Here is a 23,556-nt window from a genome sequence, read left to right on the forward strand (position 1 = left end):
AACACAACTGATTGGCTCAAACACATTAAGAAAGAAAATAAATTCCAAAAATTAACTTTTAAGAAGACATACCTGTTAATTGAAATGCATTCCAGGTGACTATCTCATGAAGCTGGTTGGGAGAATGTCAAGAGTGTGCAAAGCTGTCATCAAGGCAAAGGGTGGCTATTTGAAGAATCTCAAATATAAAATATATTTTGATGTGTAACACTTTTTTGCTTTCTACATGATTCCATATGTGTTATTTCATAGATTTGATGTCTTCACTATTATTCTACAATGTAGAAAATTGTAAAAATAAAGAAAAACCCTTAAATTAGTAGATGTTCTAAAACTTTGGACCAATAGTGTATACCATAAGGCCCTTCTTTAAGGGCCTAGTTACAGTTGAAGTCGGAAGTTTACATACACCTTAGCCAAATACATTTAAACTCAGTTTTTCACAATTCCTGACATTTAATCCGAGTAAAGATTCCCTGTCTTAGGTCAGTTAGGATCACCACTTTATTTTAAGAATGTGAAATGTCAGAATAATAGTAGAGAGATGTCACATACATAAAAAGGAGCGGCGATGGCTAGAAAGCCGGTGACGTCGACCGCCGAATGCCGCCCAAACAAGGAGAGGAGCCGACTTTCGGCGGAATCGTGACAAGAGAAAGATTTATTTCAGCTTGTATTTATTTCATCACATTCCCAGTGGGTCAGAAGTTTACATACACTCAATTAGTATTTGGTAGCATTGCCTTTAAATTGTTTAACTTGAGTCAAATGTTTTGGGTAGCCTTCCACAATAAGTTGGGTGAATTTTGGCCCATTCCTCCTGACACAGCTAGTGTAACTGAGTCAGGTTTGTAGGCCGCACACGCTTTTTCAGTTCTGCCCACAAATCCTCTATGGGCTTAAGGTCAGGGCTTTGAGATGGCCGCTCCAATACCTTGACTTTGTTGTCCTTAAGCCATTTTGCCACAACTTTGGAAGTATGCTTGGGGTCATTGTCCATTTGAAAGACCCATTAGCGACCAATCTTTAACTTCCTAACTGATGTTTTGAGATGTTGCTTCAATATATCCACATAATTTTCCTTCCTCATGAAGCCATCTATTTTGTGAAGTGCACCTGTCCCTCCTGCAACAAAGCACCCCCACAACATGATGCTGCCACCCCCGTGCTTCACGGTTGGGATGGTGTTCTTCGGCTTGCAAGCCTCCCCCTTTTTCCTCCAAACATAACGATGGTCATTATGGCCAAACAGTTCTATTTTTGTTTCATTAGACCAGAGGATATTTCTCTAAAAAGTACAATCTTTGTTACCATGTGCAGTTGCAAACCGTAGTCTGGCTTTTTTATGGTGGTTTTGGAGCAGTGGCTTCTTCCTTGCTGGGCTACCTTTCAGGTTATGTCAATATAGGACTCGTTTTACTGTGGATATGGATAATTTTGTACCTGTTTCCTCCAGCATCTTCACAAGGTCCTTTGCTGTTGTTATGGGTTTGATTTGCACTTTTTGCACCAAAGTACATTCATCTCTAGGAGACAGAATGCTTCTCCTTCCTGAGCGGTATGACTGCTTCGTGGTCCCATGATGTTTATGTTTGCGTAACATTGTTTGTTACGTGGTACCTTCAGGCTTTTGGAAATTCTCCCAAGGATGAACCAGACTTGTGGAGGCCTAAAAATGTTTTTCTTAAGTCTTGGCTGATTTCTTTTGATTTTCCCATGATGTCAAGCAAAGAGGCACTGAGTTTGAAGGTAGGTCTTGAAATACATCCACAAGTATACCTCCAATTGACTCAAATTATGTCAATTAGCCTATCAGAAGCTTCTAAAACCATGACAACACCTTCTGGAATTTTAAAGGCTGTTTAAAGGCACAGTCACAGTCATATGTAAACTTCTGAGTGTGAAAATAATCTGTGAAATAATCTGTCTGTAAAGATTTGTTGGGAAAATTACTTGTATCATGCACATGGTAGATATCCTAACCGACTTGCCAAAACTATCGTTTGTTAACAAGAAATTTGTGGAGTGGTTGAAAAACAAGTTTTAATGACTCAAATCTTAGTGTATGTAAACTTCCGACTTTAACTGTGTATCCTAACACAGTAGTGTTGGGAATCTCCTGGTTTACAGGCCACATCACACCTGCAAGTTACATCATGCTGCCTTGCAAAGTGATGTGTAATTCCTATTGGAATCCAGAGTTAGGTTGTCCAACAAGTGGAATTGTTGATTACTCAAAACCTGCATTCAGAATGACTGACTATTAAGACTACCCTAGTCATCTAAACTGGAACAACCATCTCAGTAACAGTTGCAATAAATCCAATTACTAACAGATTGGATTAGTTTAGAAAATGGTATGTTATCTTTGTGTAGTATAAAATGTATCAACCAATCAAAAACACAGATATTTCAGTAAAAAAAACAATTCTTTAAATCTCCCTGCAATAGAGCATGCTGGGAAATATTATATATGGTTCTATGTAGAACCCCTTCTTGCCTTCCAAACAATCCTTCTTGCCTTCCAAAGAATCATCAAAGAAACCTTTCTTCCAAAAACAGTTATTAGGATGTTAAAGGTTCTAAGTAGAAACCTTTGACTTACAAAGAACCCTTCCCAAAAAGGGTTATTCTGATCAAAACGGTTCTTGGTAGAACCCTATCCCTCCACAAGAGTGTATATCTGACCATTCCGTGTGTTGTTGGTTCATAGAAGAGTGCGTGCTTCTTTACATGCAGTGCCTTCAGAAAGTATTCATACCACTTGACTTGTTGTGTTACAGCCTGAATTTAAAATGTATTAAATGATATTTTTAACTCAGTCATCTACACACAATACCCCTAAATAACAAAGTAGAAACATGTTTTTTGAATTTTAGAACATTTATTGAAAATGAAATACAGAAAAATCGTATTTACACACAGTGGCATGAAAAATTATCTTTTTGATACTAAATGTTATCAGATCTTCAACAAAAACCTAATATTAGATAAAGGGAACCTGAGTTTACAAATAACAAAATAAAAGTATACTTTTTTTATTGATTTAATTAACAAAGTTCTGCAACACCCAATTCCCCTGTGTGAAAAAGTAATTTCCCCCTTACACTCAGTAACTGGTTGTGCCACCTTTTAGCTGCAATGACTGCAACCAAATGCTTCCTACAGTTGTTGATCAGTCTCTCACATCGCTGTGGATGAATTTTGGCCCACTTTTGCCTGCAAAACTGCTTTAACATTTGTGAGTTTTCAAGTATGAACTGCTCGTTTGAAGTCCTGCCACAACATCTCAATTGGGATTAGGTCTGGACTTTGACTAGAGCTTTCCAAAACGTTTCAGCTTCAGCTCACAGAAGGATGGCCTGACGTTCTCCTGCAGAATTCTCTGATACAGAGCAGAATTCATGGTTCCTTCTATCAAAGCATGTCATCCAGGTCCGTTGGTATGAGGTTCTTACTATGGAATGCAGTGTTTGGTTTTCGCAAGACATAATGGGACCCATCTCATCCAAAATACAAATCAGTTGTGTGTAGAGTACAACTTCAGCTATCTAAACAGAACTAGAATGGCATTTCTAGTTCTAGTTCTATTTGCCCATATCTAAGGATTTGTCTGGGTGAGATTCTGTCTGTCTAACACACTGACGTGCACAGCTCTCTATGCGAGGTTCTGTCTGTCTAGCACACTGATGTGCACAGCTCTCTGGGTGAGGCTCTGTCTGTCTAACACACTGACAACCACGCTGCCCTACCAAGCAAAAAGGCAGTAACTGCTCATAGCGTGGAACTGAGAAAAATGGCTTTTTAATTCTCCAGCCAAATTAATTCTAGGGAGATTGGAGATGTAGTGATCTGTTGTCTTACTGTAAGCAATTTGTTAATTCATGTTGACCCTGACCTCTGACATGACCTTTGACCCTTAAATGGCAGTTACTGCCTTCTTTCTTGGCATGATATTTTACAAATTGCAGGGTAATACCAAAGCAAAAAGCAGTATCTGCCATTTTAATTTGTTAGTTTACTATACTTCTCATTTGTGCTATTAATAAAATAGCAGTGTAATTACTGACAGTGTAACAGGGTTGAAACGGAATCCTTTGTGTGTCTTCCACTAAGATGCCAGTTACATTTACATGGAGACGTAGGTTCTGCGTCAGTCACATAACATACTGTGTTTTACATGTTGCCCATGTCTTTTTATAAGAATAAATGTGAAAAGCAGCACTGCAATTGTTTGAATTACATGAAAGGATTACCTATCTTGCAATATATAAAGATGTATTGGAACATGATAGAAGTATGATGTAAGGTAATACTAATTATAAACAATTAGCATGAGATTGCAAATTAAATTATTTGAATATATTTAAAAAATATATATATATTTAGTTACATAGACCGTTTGAATAAATAACAGCTTTAAAAATGTATTTTAAACAGATTTACATTTTCATATTAATAAGAGAACACAAACGACATTTACAGTAGCTACAATTGATAAAATGCTGAATAGCTACATTTTATTTTTAAGTATCATTTTCATTTCATTATTAAGTAAACCTACAGTGCTCTTCCATATCACTCCTCATCGTCAGCAATGCTGTTCACAGTCAAGGCATTCCAGAACATAGATTTGCAGGCATCAGAGGACACAGCTTGGTGATGATGTCTATCTTCTTGGACTCTTATTGCCCTATTGCTTATTTAGATTGCATGGATGGACATTGACAGGAAAAAAACCTAGTATTGACGTGGTTGTACAGTCCTAATGCACCCTCACATGGCAACGTTGATTCACATAGATACTACAATCATCTAGGCCACAGGGATTGGTGGAAGTCATTTTTGCAAAACAGTTTTTTCCCGCTTTCATGTATTGATGGCACCTAAGCAGACACATTGAGCACACATTGGGCATGCCACAGCTTGTTGTGCTAATTACAGTGGCTTGTGAAAGTATTCACCCCCCCTGGCATTTTTCCTATTTAATTGCCTTACAACCTGGTTTGTATCATTTGATTTACACAACATGTCACCTTGAAGATGCAAAATATTTTTTCTTGTGAAACAAACAAGACAAAAAATGGAGAACTTGAGTGTGCGTAACTATTCAACCCCCCCAAAGTCAATACTTTGTAGAGCCAACTTTTGCAGCAATTAGCACTTCAAGTCTCTTGGGGTATGTCTCTTTAAGCTTGGCACAGATAGCCATTAGGATTTTTGTCCATTCTTCAATTAAAAACTGCTCCAGCTCCTTCAAGTTGGATGGGTTCCGCTCGTGTACAGCAATCTTTAAGTTTTACCACAGATTCTCAATTGGATTGAGGTCTGGGATTTGACTAGGCCATTCCATGACATTTAAATGTTTCCTCTTAAACCACTTGAGTGTTGCTTTAGCAGTATGCATAGGGTCATTGTCCTGCTGGAAGGTGAACCTCCGTCCCAGTCTCAAATCTCTGGAAGACTGAAACAGGTTTCCCTCAAGAATTTCCCTGTATTTAGCACCATCCATCATTCCATCAATTCTGACCAGTTTCCCAGTCCCTTCTGATGAAAAAGATGGTGTTCTCGGGGTGATGAGAGATGTTAGGATTGGGCCAGACATAGCGTTTTCCTTGATGGCCAAAAAACTCAATTTTAGTCTCATCTGAGACTTGATTACACACAGGTGGATTGTATTTATCATCATTAGTCATTTAGGTCAACATTGGATCATTCACAGATCCTCACTGAACTTCTGGAGAGAGTTTGCTGCACTGAAAGTAAAGGGGCTGAATAATTTTGCATGCCCAATTTTTCAGTTTTTGATTTGTTAAAAAAGTTTGAAATATCCAATAAATGTCGTTCCACTTCATGATTGTGTCCCACTTGTTGTTGATTCTTCACAAAAAAATACAGTTTTATATCTTTATGTTTGAAGCCTGAAATGTGGCAAAAGGTCGCAAAGTTCAAGGGGGCCGAATACTTTCGCAAGGCACTGTATATTATGAATGAGGTAGCAATGCTGTGTGTGTGTGTGCTCAACCAGAAAATGAGTGAGCGTGGCTTTTGACAATTCAGTATGGGGTGCACGTCTAACTGACTGTCAGCTGGCTAGAGATCGTTTGTGTGGTGGAATGTTACTGATTCAAATAAAAGTATAGGGATTATATTCGTTATAGGGATAAGAGATTATAGGGATAAGAGATTAAAGCTAGTATAAATTACTGGGAGCAGGTAGCACAAATATATTGCTTCATGCTAATGCTAGCTAGGTAGGTTTTTACGCTTTGGTACGGGCGAGTCAGTTCCAGCTGGGTGGCTGTCACTGGCTAGAAATCGTGTGTGTGGTGTACTGATTCAAAGAAACCATCAGATGAAATTTCAGAATATAATTTATTATAGGGCTAATAGATTAGTATCAATTTGCAGATCTCCTCTTATGGGAGCCAGTAGCATTGTTAGTCTATGCTCGCTAGCTAGTTAGTGAGGTTCTGTCTAACACACTGACATGCACAGCTCTCTGGGTGAGGTTCTCTCTTCATGTCTCCAGTGGGTGATGAAGTCCCTTCCATCTATACAATGTATTACAGGTTATGGACATGAGTGCATGACATTCCATCCTGGATATGACAGAGTTTGCCTCACGGGTCTGGCAGGCAGAGTTGAATAACTACAGGCAGATGTGAGATGCAGGAGGATGACCATCTTCTCATACTGAGTAACCTACATAGAGTAATATGAGAAGAATGCAATTGCTCAACTTGTGTAGATAAATGGACTGGGGTCTAATGAGCCCATGTCCACTCAACAGGCTCTGTCTGTGATTCACTCAGAACTCTCAGGGGAGTCCTGCTTCCATTGTTCCATACACACTACTGTACTCCCTTATTCCCCTTGCATGTTTTATGTAATCCATTAAAAGCAAAGTAATGGAAAGCTCCATAACTAAAGATTAACAAATATCATGCAGAATATGAACATTTTCCAAAACAGCACTTCAGAATGCAAGATCAGGATATTTAAAAATAATTAGATAAAATGGTGACAGTACAATGCATCTTGAAAATGGATGGCTAGAACAGGCCTGATGAGAATAGGGTGACCGTTTCCATCTGTTTAGAAAGGGCAGACAAAATGCCACAACTTCACTCATGTTCCTCCATTCAACAGTCAATCCCCCTCTCAGTAAAACAAACCTCTGGGGCCATCTAGTGGTCAAAAGGTGCCCAACATCAACCAATGCATCTCTAGTCGACACTGAACGGTTATGCAGTTATGACAGTCCCTCGGTTATGCAGTCCCTCCAAAGATGTTCTATGGGGTTGAGATCTGAAGACTTCTTACGAAGCCACTTACGAAGCCACTCCTTCGTTGCCCGGGCGGTGTGTTTGGGATCATTGTCATGCTGAAAGACCCAGCCACGTTTCATCTTCAATGCCCTTGCTGATGGAAGGAGGTTTTCACTCAAAATCTCACGATACATGGCCCAATTCATTCTTTCCTTTACACGGATCAGTCATCCTGGTCCCTTTGCAGAAAAACAGCCCCAAAGCATGATGTTTCCACCCCCATGCTTCACAGTAGGTATGGTGTTCTTTGGATGCAACTCAGCATTCTTTGTCCTCCAAACGCGACGAGTTGAGTTTTCACCAAAAAGTTATATTTTGGTTTCATCTGACCATAAGACATTCTCCCAATCTTCTTCTGGATCATCCAAATGCTCTCTAGCAAACTTCAGATGGGCCTGGACATGTACTGGCTTAAGCAGGCGGACACGTCTGGCACTGCAGGATTTGAGTCCCTGGCGGCGTAGTGTGTTACTGATGGTAGGCTTTGTTACTTTGGTCCCAGCTCTCTGCAGGTCATTCACTAGGTCCCCCCGTGTGGTTCTGGGATTTTTGCTCACCGTTCTTGTGATCATTTTGACCCCACGGGGTGAGATCTTGCGTGGAGCCCCAGATCGAGGGAGATTATCAGTGGTCTTGTATGTCTTCCATTTCCTAATAATTGCTCCCACAGTTGATTTCTTCAAACCAATTTTTTTAAATTTTATTTCACCTTTATTTAACCAGGTAGGCTAGTTGAGAACAAGTTCTCATTTGCAACTGCGACCTGGCCAAGATAAAGCATAGCAGTGTGAGCATACAACAAAGAGTTACACATGGAGTAAACAATTAACAAGTCAATAACACAGTAGAAAACAAAGGGGGGGGGGTCTATATACAATGTGTGCAAAAGGCATGAGGAGGTAGGCAAATAATTACAATTTTGCAGATTAACACTGGAGTGATAAATGATCAGATGGTCATGTACAGGTAGAGATATTGGTGTGCAGAAGAGCAGAAAAGTAAATAAATAAAAACAGTATGGGGATGAGGTAGGTGAAAAGGGTGGGCTATTTACCAATAGACTATGTACAGCTGCAGCGATCGGTTAGCTGCTCAGATAGCTGATGTTTGAAGTTGGTGAGGGAGATAAAAGTCTCCAACTTCAGCGATTTTTGCAATTCGTTCCAGTCACAGGCAGCAGAGTACTGGAACGAAAGGCGGCCAAATGAGGTGTTGGCTTTAGGGATGATCAGTGAGATACACCTGCTGGAGCGCGTGCTACGGTGTTGCCATCGTGACCAGTGAGCTGAGATAAGGCGGAGCTTTACCTAGCATGGACTTGTAGATGACCTGGAGCCAGTGGGTCTGGCGACGAATATGTAGCGAGGGCCAGCCGACTAGAGCATACAAGTCGCAGTGGTGGGTGGTATAAGGTGCTTTAGTGACAAAACGGATGGCACTGTGATAGACTGCATCCAGTTTGCTGAGTAGAGTGTTGGAAGCCATTTTGTAGATGACATCGCCGAAGTCGAGGATCGGTAGGATAGTCAGTTTTACTAGGGTAAGCTTGGCGGCGTGAGTGAAGGAGGCTTTGTTGCGGAATAGAAAGCCGACTCTTGATTTGATTTTCGATTGGAGATGTTTGATATGAGTCTGGAAGGAGAGTTTGCAGTCTAGCCAGACACCTAGGTACTTATAGACGTCCACATATTCTAGGTCGGAACCATCCAGGGTGGTGATGCTAGTCGGGCATGCAGGTGCAGGCAGCGACCGGTTGAAAAGCATGCATTTGGTTTTACTAGCGTTTAAGAGCAGTTGGAGGCCACGGAAGGAGTGTTGTATGGCATTGAAGCTTGTTTGGAGGTTAGATAGCACAGTGTCCAAAGACGGGCCGAAAGTATATAGAATGGTGTCGTCTGCGTAGAGGTGGATCAGGGAATCGCCCGCAGCAAGAGCAACATCATTGATATACACAGAGAAAAGAGTCGGCCCGAGAATTGAACCCTGTGGCACCCCCATAGAGACTGCCAGAGGACCGGACAGCATGCCCTCCGATTTGACACACTGAACTCTGTCTGCAAAGTAATTGGTGAACCAGGCAAGGCAGTCATCCGAAAAACCGAGGCTACTGAGTCTGCCGATAAGAATATGGTGATTGACAGAGTCGAAAGCCTTGGCAAGGTCGATGAAGACGGCTGCACAGTACTGTCTTTTATCGATGGCGGTTATGATATCGTTTAGTACCTTGAGTGTGGCTGAGGTGCACCCATGACCGGCTCGGAAACCAGATTGCACAGCGGAGAAGGTACGGTGGGATTCGAGATGGTCAGTGACCTGTTTGTTGACTTGGCTTTCGAAGACCTTAGATAGGCAGGGCAGGATGGATATAGGTCTGTAACAGTTTGGGTCCAGGGTGTCTCCCCCTTTGAAGAGGGGGATGACTGCGGCAGCTTTCCAATCCTTGGGGATCTCAGACGAGATGAAAGAGAGGTTGAACAGGCTGGTAATAGGGGTTGCGACAATGGTGGCAGATAGTTTCAGAAATAGAGGGTCCAGATTGTCAAGCCCAGCTGATTTGTACGGGTCCAGGTTTTGCAGCTCTTTCAGAACATCTGCTATCTGGATTTGGGTAAAGGAGAACCTGGAGAGGCTTGGGCGAGGAGCTGCGGGGGGGGCGGAGCTGTTGGCCGAGGTTGAAGTAGCCAGGCGGAAGGCATGGCCAGCCGTTGAGAAATGCTTATTGAAGTTTTCGATAATCATGGATTTATCAGTGGTGACCGTGTTACCTAGCCTCAGTGCAGTGGGCAGCTGGGAGGAGGTGCTCTTGTTCTCCATGGACTTCACAGTGTCCCAGAACTTTTTGGAGTTGGAGCTACAGGATGCAAACTTCTGCCTGAAGAAGCTGGCCTTAGCTTTCCTGACTGACTGCGTGTATTGGTTCCGGACTTCCCTGAAAAGTTGCATATCACGGGGACTATTCGATGCTATTGCAGTCCGCCACAGGATGTTTTTGTGCTGGTCGAGGGCAGTCAGGTCTGGGGTGAACCAAGGGCTGTATCTGTTCTTAGTTCTGCATTTTTTGAACGGAGCATGCTTATCTAAAATGGTGAGGAAGTTACTTTTAAAGAATGACCAGGCATCCTCAACTGACGGGATGAGGTCAATGTCCTTCCAGGATACCCGGGCCAGGTCGATTAGAAAGGCCTGCTCACAGAAGTGTTTTAGGGAGCGTTTGACAGTGATGAGGGGTGGTCGTTTGACTGCGGCTCCGTAGCGGATACAGGCAATGAGGCAGTGATCGCTGAGATCCTGGTTGAAGACAGCGGAGGTGTATTTGGAGGGCCAGTTGGTCAGGATGACGTCTATGAGGGTGCCCTTGTTTACAGAGTTAGGGTTGTACCTGGTGGGTTCCTTGATGATTTGTGTGAGATTGAGGGCATCTAGCTTAGATTGTAGGACTGGCGGGGTGTTAAGCATATCCCAGTTTAGGTCACCTAACAGAACAAACTCTGAAGCTAGATGGGGGGCGATCAATTCACAAATGGTGTCCAGGGCACAGCTGGGAGCTGAGGGGGGTCGGTAGCAGGCGGCAACCGTGAGAGACTTATTTCTGGAGAGAGTAATTTTCAAAATTAGTAGTTCGAACTGTTTGGGTATGGACCTGGAAAGTATGACATTACTTTGCAGGCTATCTCTGCAGTAAACTGCAACTCCTCCCCCTTTGGCAGTTCTATCTTGACGGAAGATGTTATAGTTGGGTATGGAAATCTCTGAATTTTTGGTGGCCTTCCTGAGCCAGGATTCAGACACAGCAAGGACATCAGGGTTAGCAGAGTGTGCTAAAGCAGTGAGTAAGACAAACTTAGGGAGGAGGCTTCTGATGTTGACATGCATGAAACCAAGGCTTTTTCGATCACAGAAGTCAACAAATGAGGGTGCCTGGGGACATGCAGGGCCTGGGTTTACCTCCACATCACCCGCGGAACAGAGAAGGAGTAGTATGAGGGTGCGGCTAAAGGCTATCAAAACTGGTCGCCTAGAGCGTTGGGGACAGAGAATAAGAGGAGCAGGTTTCTGGGCATGGTAGAATATATTCAGGGCATAATGCGCAGACAGGGGTATGGTGGGGTGCGGGTACAGCAGAGGTAAGCCCAGGCACTGGGTGATGATGAGAGAGGTTGTATCTCTGGACATGCTCGTAGTAATGGGTGAGGTCACCGCATGTGTGGGAGGTGGGACAAAGGAGTTATCAGGGGTATGAAGAGTGGAACTAGGGGCTCCATTGTGAACTAAAACAATGATAACTAACCTGAACAACAGTATACAAGGCATATTGACATTTGAGAGAGACATACAGCGAGGTATACAGTAATCACAGGTGTTGAATTGGGAAAGCTAGCTAAAACAGTAGGTGAGACAACAGCTAATCAGCTAGCACAACAACAGCAGGTAAAATGGCGTAGACTAGGCAACGGGGCCAACAGATAAAACAAACAAGCAGAATGGAGTACCGTGATTAATGGACAGTCCAGCGTGCATCAGCTATGTAGCCAAGAGATCAGTGTCCAGGGGCAGCGGTGGATGGGGCAGGGAAGCTGGACTGGCGAGTGTTATCCAGGTTAAAAAAAACTAACAATGACTAAATAGCTTGTAGCTAGTTAGCTGGTTAGCTTCTGGAGGTTCTTGAGTGTGTTCTAAAAATAAATAAAAAATAATAGCGATTCCGTATCACATTGGGTGAGGGAGGTTTCCGGAAGGTATAAACAAATTAAAAGTCAAAACAGATAGAAAGTAAATATGGGTCCGGTGGGCGTTTGGGACGCGGCGATTCAGGCGGTTAGCAGGCCTGTGCTAACAAGCTAACAGTTTGTAGGCCCGGGCTAGACAAGGTAGCAGTTAGCGGACCGGAGCTGGACAAGCTAGCAGTTAGCAGGCCGAATTAGCAAGCAGGGAGATAGCGAGGGCTAGAGAGTTAGCCTTTGACGTCGCGATGGGGTGAGTCTGTTTATTCCTCTTCATGCGGTGAAATCGATAGACCGGTCGTGGGCCCGGGTATTGTAGCTCAGGAGTATGCTACGGTGGTAGCGCAGGCCGGGCTAGCTTCAAGCTAAGTGGGTGGAAACGCTAGCCAGGGGTAATCATCCGGGGTTGCGGGTTAGCTAGATAGCTAGTTGTGAAGATCCAGCGTATTTGGAAGCTTAGGTTTAGAAAAATGTTTTTAAAGGGATAGCTATGTAAAAGAACGAAAAATAAACGAAAAATAAACGAAATATACAGGGACACGACACGACAGCTGCTTACCTATTGCAGATTCAGTCTTCCCAGCCTGGTGCAGGTCTACAATTTTGTTTCTGGTGTCCTTTGACAGCTCTTTGGTCTTGGCCATAGTGGAGTTTGGAGTGTGACTGTTTGAGGTTGTGGACAGGTGTCTTTTATACTGATAACAAGTTCAAACAGGTGCCATTAATACAGGTAATGAGTGGAGGACAGAGGAGCCTCTTAAAGAAGAAGTTACAGGTCTGTGAGAGCCAGAAATCTTGCTTGTTTGTAGGTGACCAAATACTTATTTTCCACCATAATTTGCAAATAAATTCATAAAAAATCCTACAATGTGATTTTCTGGATTTTTTTCTTCTCATTTTGTCTGTCATAGTTGAAGTGTACCTATGATGAAAATTACAGGCCTCTCTCATCTTTTTAAGTGGGAGAACTTGCACAATTGGTGGCTGACTAAATACTTTTTTGCCCCACTGCATATATCAAATGACTGCATGCCCTATTTTCTGGTGGATGACAAGTTGTTAAGCAAGTTCATTTTGCAATATTGACACAGATATTGTTAGAAAAACAAGGCCGTTAGCGGGCCGACTTACTAATTTAAAGAAAGGCCGTCGGCGACCGCCATGGGTTTTATTAATCAGTTGTTTATGATCTGATGAGGTGTGGAGTTGGAGTTATATTGTGTACCTCGCGAGGTGTACCGTGTGTTCCCAGGAGTTGCAATGCTGAAGAATGTTGGGTGGGGTTAGGAGGGCACACATTGCTCAGGAAGCAGCTGTAAGGGAGAGTGTGTGTGTGTGAAAGCTGACTTTCCTTTCCTGACCCAGGTACAGTGAGCGAGATCAGGAAACAGAGCACTGTGAATCTCTCATGGTGCCCCTCCCTTCTCTTGCTCCCTTCTCTCTCTTGCTCTCTCAATTCAATTCAAAGGGGCTTTATTAGCATGGGAAACATTAGAATCAAATCAAATGTATTGGTCACATGCACATATTTAGCAGATGTTATTGCGGGTGTAGCGAAATGCTTGTGTTCCTAGCTCCAACAGTGCAATAGTATCTAACAATTCACAACAATACGCAAATCTAAAACTAAAATAATTGAATTAAAAAAGATATAACTATTAGGACAATCAATGTCAGAGTGGCAAAATCCAGTAGAATAGAATACAGTATATACATATGAGATGAGCAGTATGTAAACATTTTTAATGTGACTAGTGTTCCATTATTAATGTGGCCAGTGATTCCATGTCTATGTATACAGGGCAGCAGCCTCTAAGGTACAGGGATGAGTAACCAGGTGGTAGCCGGCTAGTGATGACTATTTAACAGTCTGATGGCCTTGAGATAGAAGCAGCTTTTCAGTCAATCGGTCCCAGCTTTGGTGCACCTGTACTGACCTCGCCTTCTGGATGATAGTGGGGTGAACAGGCCGTGGCTCAGATGGTTGATGTTCTTGATGATCTTTTTGCCCTTTCTGTGACATTGGGTGCTGTGATGAGCTTAATGATGAGCCTGAAAGGTACTATGGTGTTGAAGGCTGAGCTGTAGTCAATGAACAGAATTCTGACATAGGTATTCCTCTTCTCCATTTGAGATACGGCAGTGTGATGGTGATTGCATCGTCTGTGGATCTATTGGGGTGGTAAACAAATTGAAGTGGTCTAGGGTGTCAGGTAAGGTAGAGGTGATATGATCCTTAACTAGCCTCTCAAAGAACGTCATGATGACAGAAGTGAGTGCTATGGGGCGATAGTCATTTAGTTCAGTTACATTTGCTTTCTTGGGTACAGGAACAATGGTGGACATCTTGAAGCAAGTGGGGACAGCAGACTGGAATATGGAGAGATTGAATATGTCCGTAAACACTCCAGCCAGCAGGTCTGCACATGCTCTCAGGACGCGGCTGGTGATGCCATCTGGGCCGGCAGCCTTGCAAGGGTTAACACGCTTAAATGTCTTACTCACGTTGGCCATGGAGAACGAGAATCTACAATCCTTGGGGACGGGCTCCGCCAGTGGCACTGTGTTATCCTCAAAGCGGGCAAAGAAGGTTTGTAGCTTGTCTGGCAGCAAGACATCGGTGTCCGCGACATGTTGGTTTTCACTTTGTAATCCGTGATTGTCTGTAGACCCTGCCACATAAGTCTCATGGCCGTTGAATTGCGACTCCACTTTGTCTCTGTACTGACGTTTTGCCGGTTTGATTACCCTTTCAAAGGCACTTAAATATTTTATCTTGGGAAACCAGTGGCACACAAACAACATTGTAAATACCACCAATATATGTTTATTTATCTTCCACTCCTATTTGTACTACAACTATTTACACATTGCTAAAACACTGTACATAGCTGATAACATATCACTTGATATGTATATTTCTTTTAAACCTTTTTGAGGGCAATATTTACTGTTAAATTCTAATCATTTTTTTGTTGACGTTGTTTTGTCTTCACTTTTGTTTATTGTTTATTGCACGTGCTTTGGCAATGTCAACACGTTTCCCATGCCAATAACGCCGCTTTGAATTGAGAGAGCGACCGAGAGGGAGAGGGAGGAGGAGAGAGGTAGCCAGAGCTCCTGTCTGCAGTATGTTATGATCTGACAGAATGCCACCGATTCACCTCACCCCTCCCTCTCCACACTCCCCCTCTCTCCCATCCCTTTATCCCTCATTCCCTCCCCCTCTCGCCCCTCAGCTCCATATCAAAGCGTTGGCCTAGCTCTCAGGTTTCAGTCTGAGAAAGTCTCTCTTCACAGCAGCAGAATATGACGTATTATGGGATAGAGGCCAGTCCACGGCCCGGCAATACAGGGCTATCCAGTGTCTGGGACCCTAGGCTTCAAATGTGCTGCAGGGGAGAATACGTCTTATTTTAGGATTATGCTCTATGGCTATTTGTCTACACCTGCTAAAGTCATGAGATGCAGTCTTGGCCCTATAGCTGCAGTCTTGGCCCTATAGCTGCAGTCTCGGCCCTATAGGGGACGGCAAGGTAGCCTAGTGGTTAGAGTGTTGGACTAGTAACCAGAAGGTTGCAAGTTCAAACCCTGGAGCTGACAAGGTACTAATCTGTTGTTCTGCCCCTGAACAGGGGCCATTGAATTGAATGGCTGGATTGTCTGAATGTTTATCTTCATAATCTACATTTTCAGTATGTGTGGGTAGAGCCTGTTGGATGTTGAGTGTTTGAGCATGTGTGTGTGTGTGTGTGTGTGTGTGTGTGTGTGTGTGTGTGTGTGTGTGTGTGTGTGTGTGTGTGTGTGTGTGTGTGTGTGTGTGTGTGTGTGTGTGTGTGTGTGTGTGTGTCAGCAGGCCTTCCAGCCCAGACCCAAGGGTGCTGCTCTCACTTTCCAACAACACACACTTTCTGTTCTGCAGCGAGGGAAACTGACATCTAAACACTTCCAGCACAAAGACACACACACGTGTTGGCAGAAAGAGGCATGGCTATAGCCTGCCCTAATCTCAGGTCTGTTGTATGCGCATACAGTACCAGTCAAAAGCTTGGACACACCTACTCATTTAAGGGTTTTTATTTATTTTATTATTTTCTACATTGCAGAATAATAGTGAAGACATCAAAACTATGAAATAACACATATGGAATCATGTAGTAACCAAAAAAGTATTCAACAAATGAGATTATTCAAAGTACCCACCCTTTGCTTTGATGACAGCTTTGCACACTCTTAGCATTCTCTTAACCAGCTTCATGAGGTAGTCACCTGGAATGCATTTCAATTAACAGGTCTGCCTTGTTAAAAGTTCATTTGTGGAATTTCTTTCCTTCTTAATGTGTTTGTGCCAATCAGTTGTGCTGTGACAAGGTAGGAGTGGTACACAGAAGATAGCTCTATTTGGTAAAATACCAAGTCCATAGTATGGAAAGAACCAAATGCACATCGAAATGTGTGTTATAGATCTGTCATTCACATTGAAAGCAAGTCTAAGAAACAGTAGATCTGTTCTATGTGCGTTAATGCTATGCTTCTTATTCTTAAGTTTCATTTTTGCATTTTTTACTTTCGGTTTTGTACACCAGCTGAAAATACAATATTTTTGGTTATAGACAACATATTTCACAGCGGTTTAGATGGTACAATGATTCTATACACTATACATGCTTGTTTTGTCACAAACTGAAACAAAAGAATTTGCAAGCAAAAAATGCCAGAGCGATTTCTGCATAGTGGATCTTCAACAGTGCATTTGACAATGGGTCAATTACATTTTTTTATTTATGATTTATTTGTATTTATTTTGAGCTCTTTTCTCCCCAATTGGTAGTTAGTCTTGTCCCATCTCTGCAACTCCTGTATGGACTCGGGAGACGTGAAGGTTGAGAGCCATGCATCCACCGAAACACGACCCTGCCAAGCTGCACTGTTTCTTGACATACTGCTCGCTTTACCCGAAAGCCAGCCGCACCAATGTATTAGAGGAAACACCATACAGCTGGCACCGTATAGCCACATGGAGTCGCTAGAGCGCGATGGGACAAGGACATCCCAGCCGGGCCTCCCCTAACCGGGACATGTGTTCTGTGGCTTGTTGGACGTACTGCCAGATTCTCTAAAACTGCGATGGAGGCGGGTTATGGTAGAGAAAATAATATTAAATTCTCTGGCAACAGCTCTGGTGGACATTCCTGCACTCAGCATGCAAATTGCACACGCTCTCAAAACTTGAGACATCTGTGGCATTGTGTTGTGTGACAAAACTGCACATTTTTATTTTATATTGTCCCAGCACAAGGTGTACCTGTGTAATGATCATGCTGTTTAATCAGCTACTTGATATGCCACATCTGTCAGGTGGACAGATTATCTTGGCAAAGGAGAAATGATCACTAACAGGTGTCACGTTCTGACCTTTATTTCCTTTGTTTTGTCTTTATTTAGTATGGTCAGGGCGTGAGTTGGGGTGGGCAGTCTATGTTTGTGTTTCTAGGTTTTTTCTATTTCTGTGTTTGGCCTGATATGGTTCTCAATCAGAGGCAGCTGTTTATCGTTTTCCCTGATTGAGAACCATATTTATGTAGCCTGGGTTTCACTGTTGGTTTGTGGGTGTTTGTTTCCGTGTGAGTGTTTGTCGCCACACGGTTCTGGTTCGGTTTGGTTATTTCACGTATTCATTTATTGTTTTTGTATTTCATAGTGTTCAGTGCTTTTTTTATTAAAATCGTCATGAACACTTACCACGCCCGCATCTTGGTCCGATCCTTACTCCTCTTCAGAAGAAGAGGAGGAAATCTGCCATTACAACAGGGATGTAATCAAATGTGTGCAGAAAATTTGACAGAAATAAACTTTTTGTGCATATGGAAAATTTATGGGAACTTTTATTTCAGCTCATGAAACATGGGATTAACACTTTACATGTTGCATTTATATTTCTGTTCAGTGTAAAATTGCAATATTTGGTACAAAAATCGCAAATAAGATTTTCTGCCCATTTCATGCAGCCCTAGTATTTGAGTGGCAGATGGCCTAGTGGTTAGAGTGTTGGGCCAATAAACAAAAGGTTGCTGGATTGAATCCCTGAGCTGACAAGGTAAAAATCTGTACTTTTACCTCCCTGCGCTGAAGATGTGGATCTCGATTTAAGGCAGCCCCCCACACCTCTCTAATTCAAAGGGGTTGGGTTAAATGCAGAAGACACATTTCAGTTGAATGCATTCAGTTGTACAACTGACTAGGTATCCCCCTTTCTGTTAGTAGCAGTGTACCATAGTTGGCAGGGAGGGACAGATTCACACTGCCCACAACCTCCTCCCTGTAACTGCTAGGAGGACCAGCCCCAAGCCCCAGACCACGATACTGTATATCATTGAAACACCACAATGTGTTCTCAGAACTCCGTCTGCCTCCATTTCCTGTGGGAACACAGCATTTACTCACTCTACAACACATATGGTTCAAGGGCAAAGGACAACCCCATCAAATTAGCTATTATATAATGATAATACTATATAATACTATAGTAATAAGACACTTTATCAACTGAGGCACTACATAGAGACTGCATGCAACATGAGCAGAATTAATTTCTTCCTCATTAAGGACAGCAGGGCATAATAGGGGCGACATAATCTTGATTGTTAGAACGTTCCCTTTCATTTGAACCTAATAGAGAAGTGCTGTAACAGTAACTGTGAAAAGAATCTCCCTTTCTTTCCAGAGAGAAATGCTTTGTCCATTGGATCCTTGAGATTTGTAACAGAAAATGAATAATTACAGTATATAGGGATTGTTTTTAAAGAGGGGAGTGGAATATTGTATTACAGACAGCTACTAAACACACTGCCACCTTCTGCCCTACAAGTGAGAGTGATGGCGATCGAGGGAGAGAGGGTAGAGAGGGAGGGAGATGGTCCAGTCCTCCGCAGAAGGTTTCCAGCAGCACTCCCACTACCACTATGCAATCAGGCATGCACACAATCCCCCCGAAATCTGCCATTACCTCACTGGCCATGCTGAACTCAGTGAGTGAACTTGTGTGTGAGTAAGAGATAGAAAGTCCCTATCTACCCTGGGGCAAATAGAGACAGAGAGAAACCATACAAGTAAAGGCTGACTGTGAGAGGACTGAGCTGAGGGAAGCCGGACAGAGTGAGAACTCCTACCATCTGTAGAAAACACAGGGAAGGACTCTGAGAGAGCGAGAATTTAGAGGCGAGAGAGCTAATCCCGGGAAGGGGACGTGGAGCGGGAACCAGCGCGGCCGTCAGTCCATATCAAAAGATGATTTTGTCTGACACATTGAAAGGGGATTAGGTTGGGGATTACTGGTGAGCACGCTCCGCTGGTCCTCTCCCCTGGCCTGGCTGGTCCCAAATGGCACCCTATTCTCTCCCTGGTCAAAAGTAGCGCACTGTGTCGGGAATAGGGTGCCAATTGGGACACGCGCCTGGGTTCACCCACTGCTGTTCTGTTCAGTTCACACCATATGTTCACAGCCCCTCAAAAAACGTGACTTGCCCACATACCGGACAAATCCTGGTATGCACAAGCCCGAGACTGTGTAGACAACCAGGGTACTACCACAACTCAACTTAACAGTTGCCTCAAGAGCTGAGGCCTGAACAACTGCTGATTTAGAAAGATACAACAGGTGAAAAGCCAGTAGCCTCGTCCGTCGTGGTGGCTTTTGACTGCTTAGTATACCGACCGGAGCTTAGCCAGAGAAACATTCCTATTTCTCAATCAAAGACATCTAAAAGTGTATGAAAGGCAGAGGCTGATAAGAACAATCATACAGTTCCTTTATAGTTCATTTCTGTCATCATGTGACAGTTATAAGCACGTGGATGAGACAGAATAGAACAGAAAGCATTCTGAGAACTGGAACAAATGGAATTGTGAAGAAGAATCAGAACTCTCAGGCAGTAGCTGCCATTCCTGAAGATTCCAACGATACAGGCAGTATCACAACCAGCCGTGATTGGGAGTCCCATAGGGCGGAGAATTGGCCCAGCGTCGTCCAGGTTTGGCCGGTGTAGGCCCTCATTGTAAATAAGAATTTGTTCTTAACTGACTTGCCAAGTTAAATAAAGTTTAAATAAAAAAATAAAAACAAGCCACAGAGAGGCATCAACACCTTGATGCTATGTTTGCTTTCCTAAAGACCACGAATGGGAGGACAAAGATGTGACAAAACATTACAAGTAGCAGAGGCCACCAGTGTCTGACCCTGAGGACTGACTCTGCTGGGTAGATAGACAGACACAGACAGTAAATCACAGAGGACTAGGCAAACCTGAGCTACAGTAGAACAAGGAGATGTTCTGACACGTTTTAACTCCTTAGTGGCATCATACACTGTAAGCTCATACTGACCTCACTCTGGTCAATATGTGGACAAAAAGACAATTGGAGAATGTTTGGAGATGGAGATGCCTTATTGAGATACACTTCCTATTATAAACTACTATATTATTATCATCCTCATCACAGTAACTGAGTCTACAATATACTAACTGGCCATAGCACTACCCAACCTACTCAATGACTATGTTACTACAGAAGAATACGAATATTACTCAATGTCACTCAGGTTCTAGTCTCTGACACCAGAGATATTAGAGAAAGGAGGAGATAGGAATCGAATTAGGCAATGAATGGAGGAACGCATAACGCCCAGCAGACTATCGACCAATCGCGTTCACATTGTTATGCTAAGCTAGTCAGGGTGTGAGTGGAGAAACCTGCCGATTTTCCTCAAAAAAGTACATAATGCCAAGATTCCAAAGCTGTACGATTTTACAGAGTTAATTTTCTCACATCTCATAAAAGATTTGTAATATTGTACCTCTTGTTGATGAAATTCATGCTCATGTTGAGTTTTTGAGCTTGCGCCCAATTGACTCCAAGGAGAGTTCTCCTTGTCTCATAATTGCAGAATGAACCGCATGGCCCATTGACGACGCATGGGCAACATACACAATGGCCGTTAATACAATTCAAATGTAATTTCCGATCTCTTCCAAAGTATCTCTGGCGACACTCCTCATATACATTTACTGGATTTGTTGAACAGCAGAGGTGTAAAGTACTTATATAAAAATACTTTAAAGTACTACTTAAGTATTTTTGACAACTTTTACTTAACTACATTCCTAAAGAAAAGTATGTACTTTTTACTCCATACATTTTCCTTAACACACAAAAGTACTTGTTACACTTTGAATGCTTAGCATGACAGGAAAATGATCCAATTCGCGCACTTATCAAGAGAACATCGCTGGTCATCCCTACTGCCTTTGATCTGGTGGACTCACTAAACACACATGCTTCGTTTGTAAATTATGTCTGAGTGTTGAAGTGTGCCTCTGGCTGTCCATAAATTACAAAAAAACAAGAAAATTGTGCCATCTGGTTTGCTTAATAAGGAATTAGAAATTATTTATACTTTTACTTTTGATATGTAAGTATATTTAAAACCAAATACTTTTACACTTTTACTCAAGTAGTATATTACTGGGTGACTTTCACTTTTACTTGAGTAATTTTGTACTGAGTATTCAATACAATATTCAATACAATACTTTTACTGTGGCACCTAGAATCGTTTTTGCTCTATAAGCCAATATGTATTTCATATACAGTTATTTGCATTGGTGGCATTTATTTCTCATTGGAAGACGTTTTAAAACCTAAATGTAATGCAAATGTCACTTAAATATGAACAAATATGAATCATTATTCATGTTTAGTTAATTATTTTTCATATATTATTAATAAATACAGATTATTGACACCCTCTACTATTAAGCAGAGGACTATTATTTAGAACGGTTTGAAATTCCGTGAACCGGAAGTACATTTTTAGTGTCGTTGATGAGTTTCCTCAGGTTCAGGCAAGGTATAATTTAGCTCAAGTCAGAATATGGATATAATACTTTATGATGAAAACCTGTTTTTATTGACACTAGGCTGCAACATCACAATGTATCCCACGAAAAGTATCATATAATAACATCTTCGTAGTTGGTGTCGACTGTATGGATTAAGCAGTTATGGCAAATCCTATTGGTTGGGTTTCAGCTATCTACATAAGAAAGTTTGTATGATAGAAAAAAACATCTTACCTTGAAACTTCTTTGTTTCCATTGCCTGTTTGCATGTGATTAGACGTGTTCCAACGTGATGTAGGTTATTCCCCAAAAACGGTCAAGTTATTGGAAAGAGGAAACAAGACTATGATCTTCTGTCGTCATACATAGACTGTAAACTCAAAACAGTCCGATCATAAAATCTGAATAAAACCGTTTTTCCGATTATAATTTTAAAAAGTCGTCAATGACAAACTTTCACTTTGACTCCTCAAAATCTACATCCATAACGCATCGCCCTTGAAGTAGCATAGCTTCGTTTTTTAACCATCATGTTTTTGGTTTATTTTTTTCTGTGGCTACAGTTCTTTCATGCGTTGACGCATCATGAAACACAGACTATGGTCCACTGTGGAGTTGTATCGCCGCTACAAGCACCGCCCATCAACAGTGTGTGTGTGTGTGTGTGTGCGAGAGCGCGAGAGACCAAGGTAAAATGTGTTTTATATTGGATATTCGGTTCTCTCGTCAATAGTTATTGAACCAAACATGCCATGATGATGAAACAGTGGCGTGTATTCATGAATGCCAAAAGGATGAAAAAACCCCAGCAATTATGTATATTTCTTCTCTCTGTGTTTCCTAATTTTCGTTCAATTCAAAAGAGACTGAATGTATCTTGCTGGAGAAAGCATCCGAGCGAGCACAACAGCACCCCTCTGTCAATGTATGTGTAGCCCATTTATCTGATGCTGTCTGGTCAAAAATAGTATGATAATGTTGCTGCCCGTAGCATTGAATGTAAGGGAAGCCAGCGAGCATTTGGCCTCCCTTGATAAAAAACAAAAACAATAATAGCCATTCAGTGTTGAGCTAAACTGAGTGAGCTCTAGTCTGAATTGTCTTATCACACCATTTTTTTGTGTGGTTTGGCTTCACAACAATCACATCAGAAGCCAAATGTAATTTACAGAAGAAAAAAAATGAATTGTTGCATCTTGTTGTTTTGTTGTTTTCTGGTGTCTAGCAAGCTAGCTAAAACTTGCCCTTTCCTAAATTAACCATGGATGGAGATCGGGATTTGGACTTTACTTAATTCTCCGTACTGGCCAATGATAATAATGGTGATTCTGATCCAACCATAAATTCATACATTGTGCCTCTGGCCTGAAAGAATGAAAGATCAATATGTAGCTAGATGTAGTAGGCTAATAGGCTAACTACCTGGCTAATCGTTGCCCATGAAAGGAAGTTACAGTGGTTTTTTTGTGGTCCGTAAACATCGTAAATATTAACTTGATTGATTGGTAGGTTCCTGTTACAGTTTGTTACATGTAATATGCCAGACAGATGTTGCTCTCCAATTTTTTGATGAAACAAAGGTGTGGTAGAATTTATTTTGCCACG

The 23,556-nt window shown here is 42.1% G+C and overlaps 1 protein-coding gene across 1 annotated transcript in view; it reads right to left on the reverse strand.

Moving 5' to 3' along the window:
* LOC109890813 (rho guanine nucleotide exchange factor 3-like) overlaps window positions 1-22,553 on the reverse strand; it is a 128,241-nt gene extending 105,688 nt beyond the window's left edge. The window contains exon 1 of the mRNA XM_020482853.2: window positions 22,186-22,553. Coding sequence (XP_020338442.1) covers window positions 22,186-22,220 — 35 coding nt within the window. The 5' untranslated portion in view covers window positions 22,221-22,553. The remainder of the gene's footprint in view (window positions 1-22,185) is intronic.
* Window positions 22,554-23,556: the final 1,003 nt, after the last annotated feature.

Source organism: Oncorhynchus kisutch, linkage group LG5, assembly GCF_002021735.2.
Source record: "Oncorhynchus kisutch isolate 150728-3 linkage group LG5, Okis_V2, whole genome shotgun sequence".
In the NCBI taxonomy this organism is placed as follows: Eukaryota; Metazoa; Chordata; class Actinopteri; order Salmoniformes; family Salmonidae; genus Oncorhynchus; species Oncorhynchus kisutch.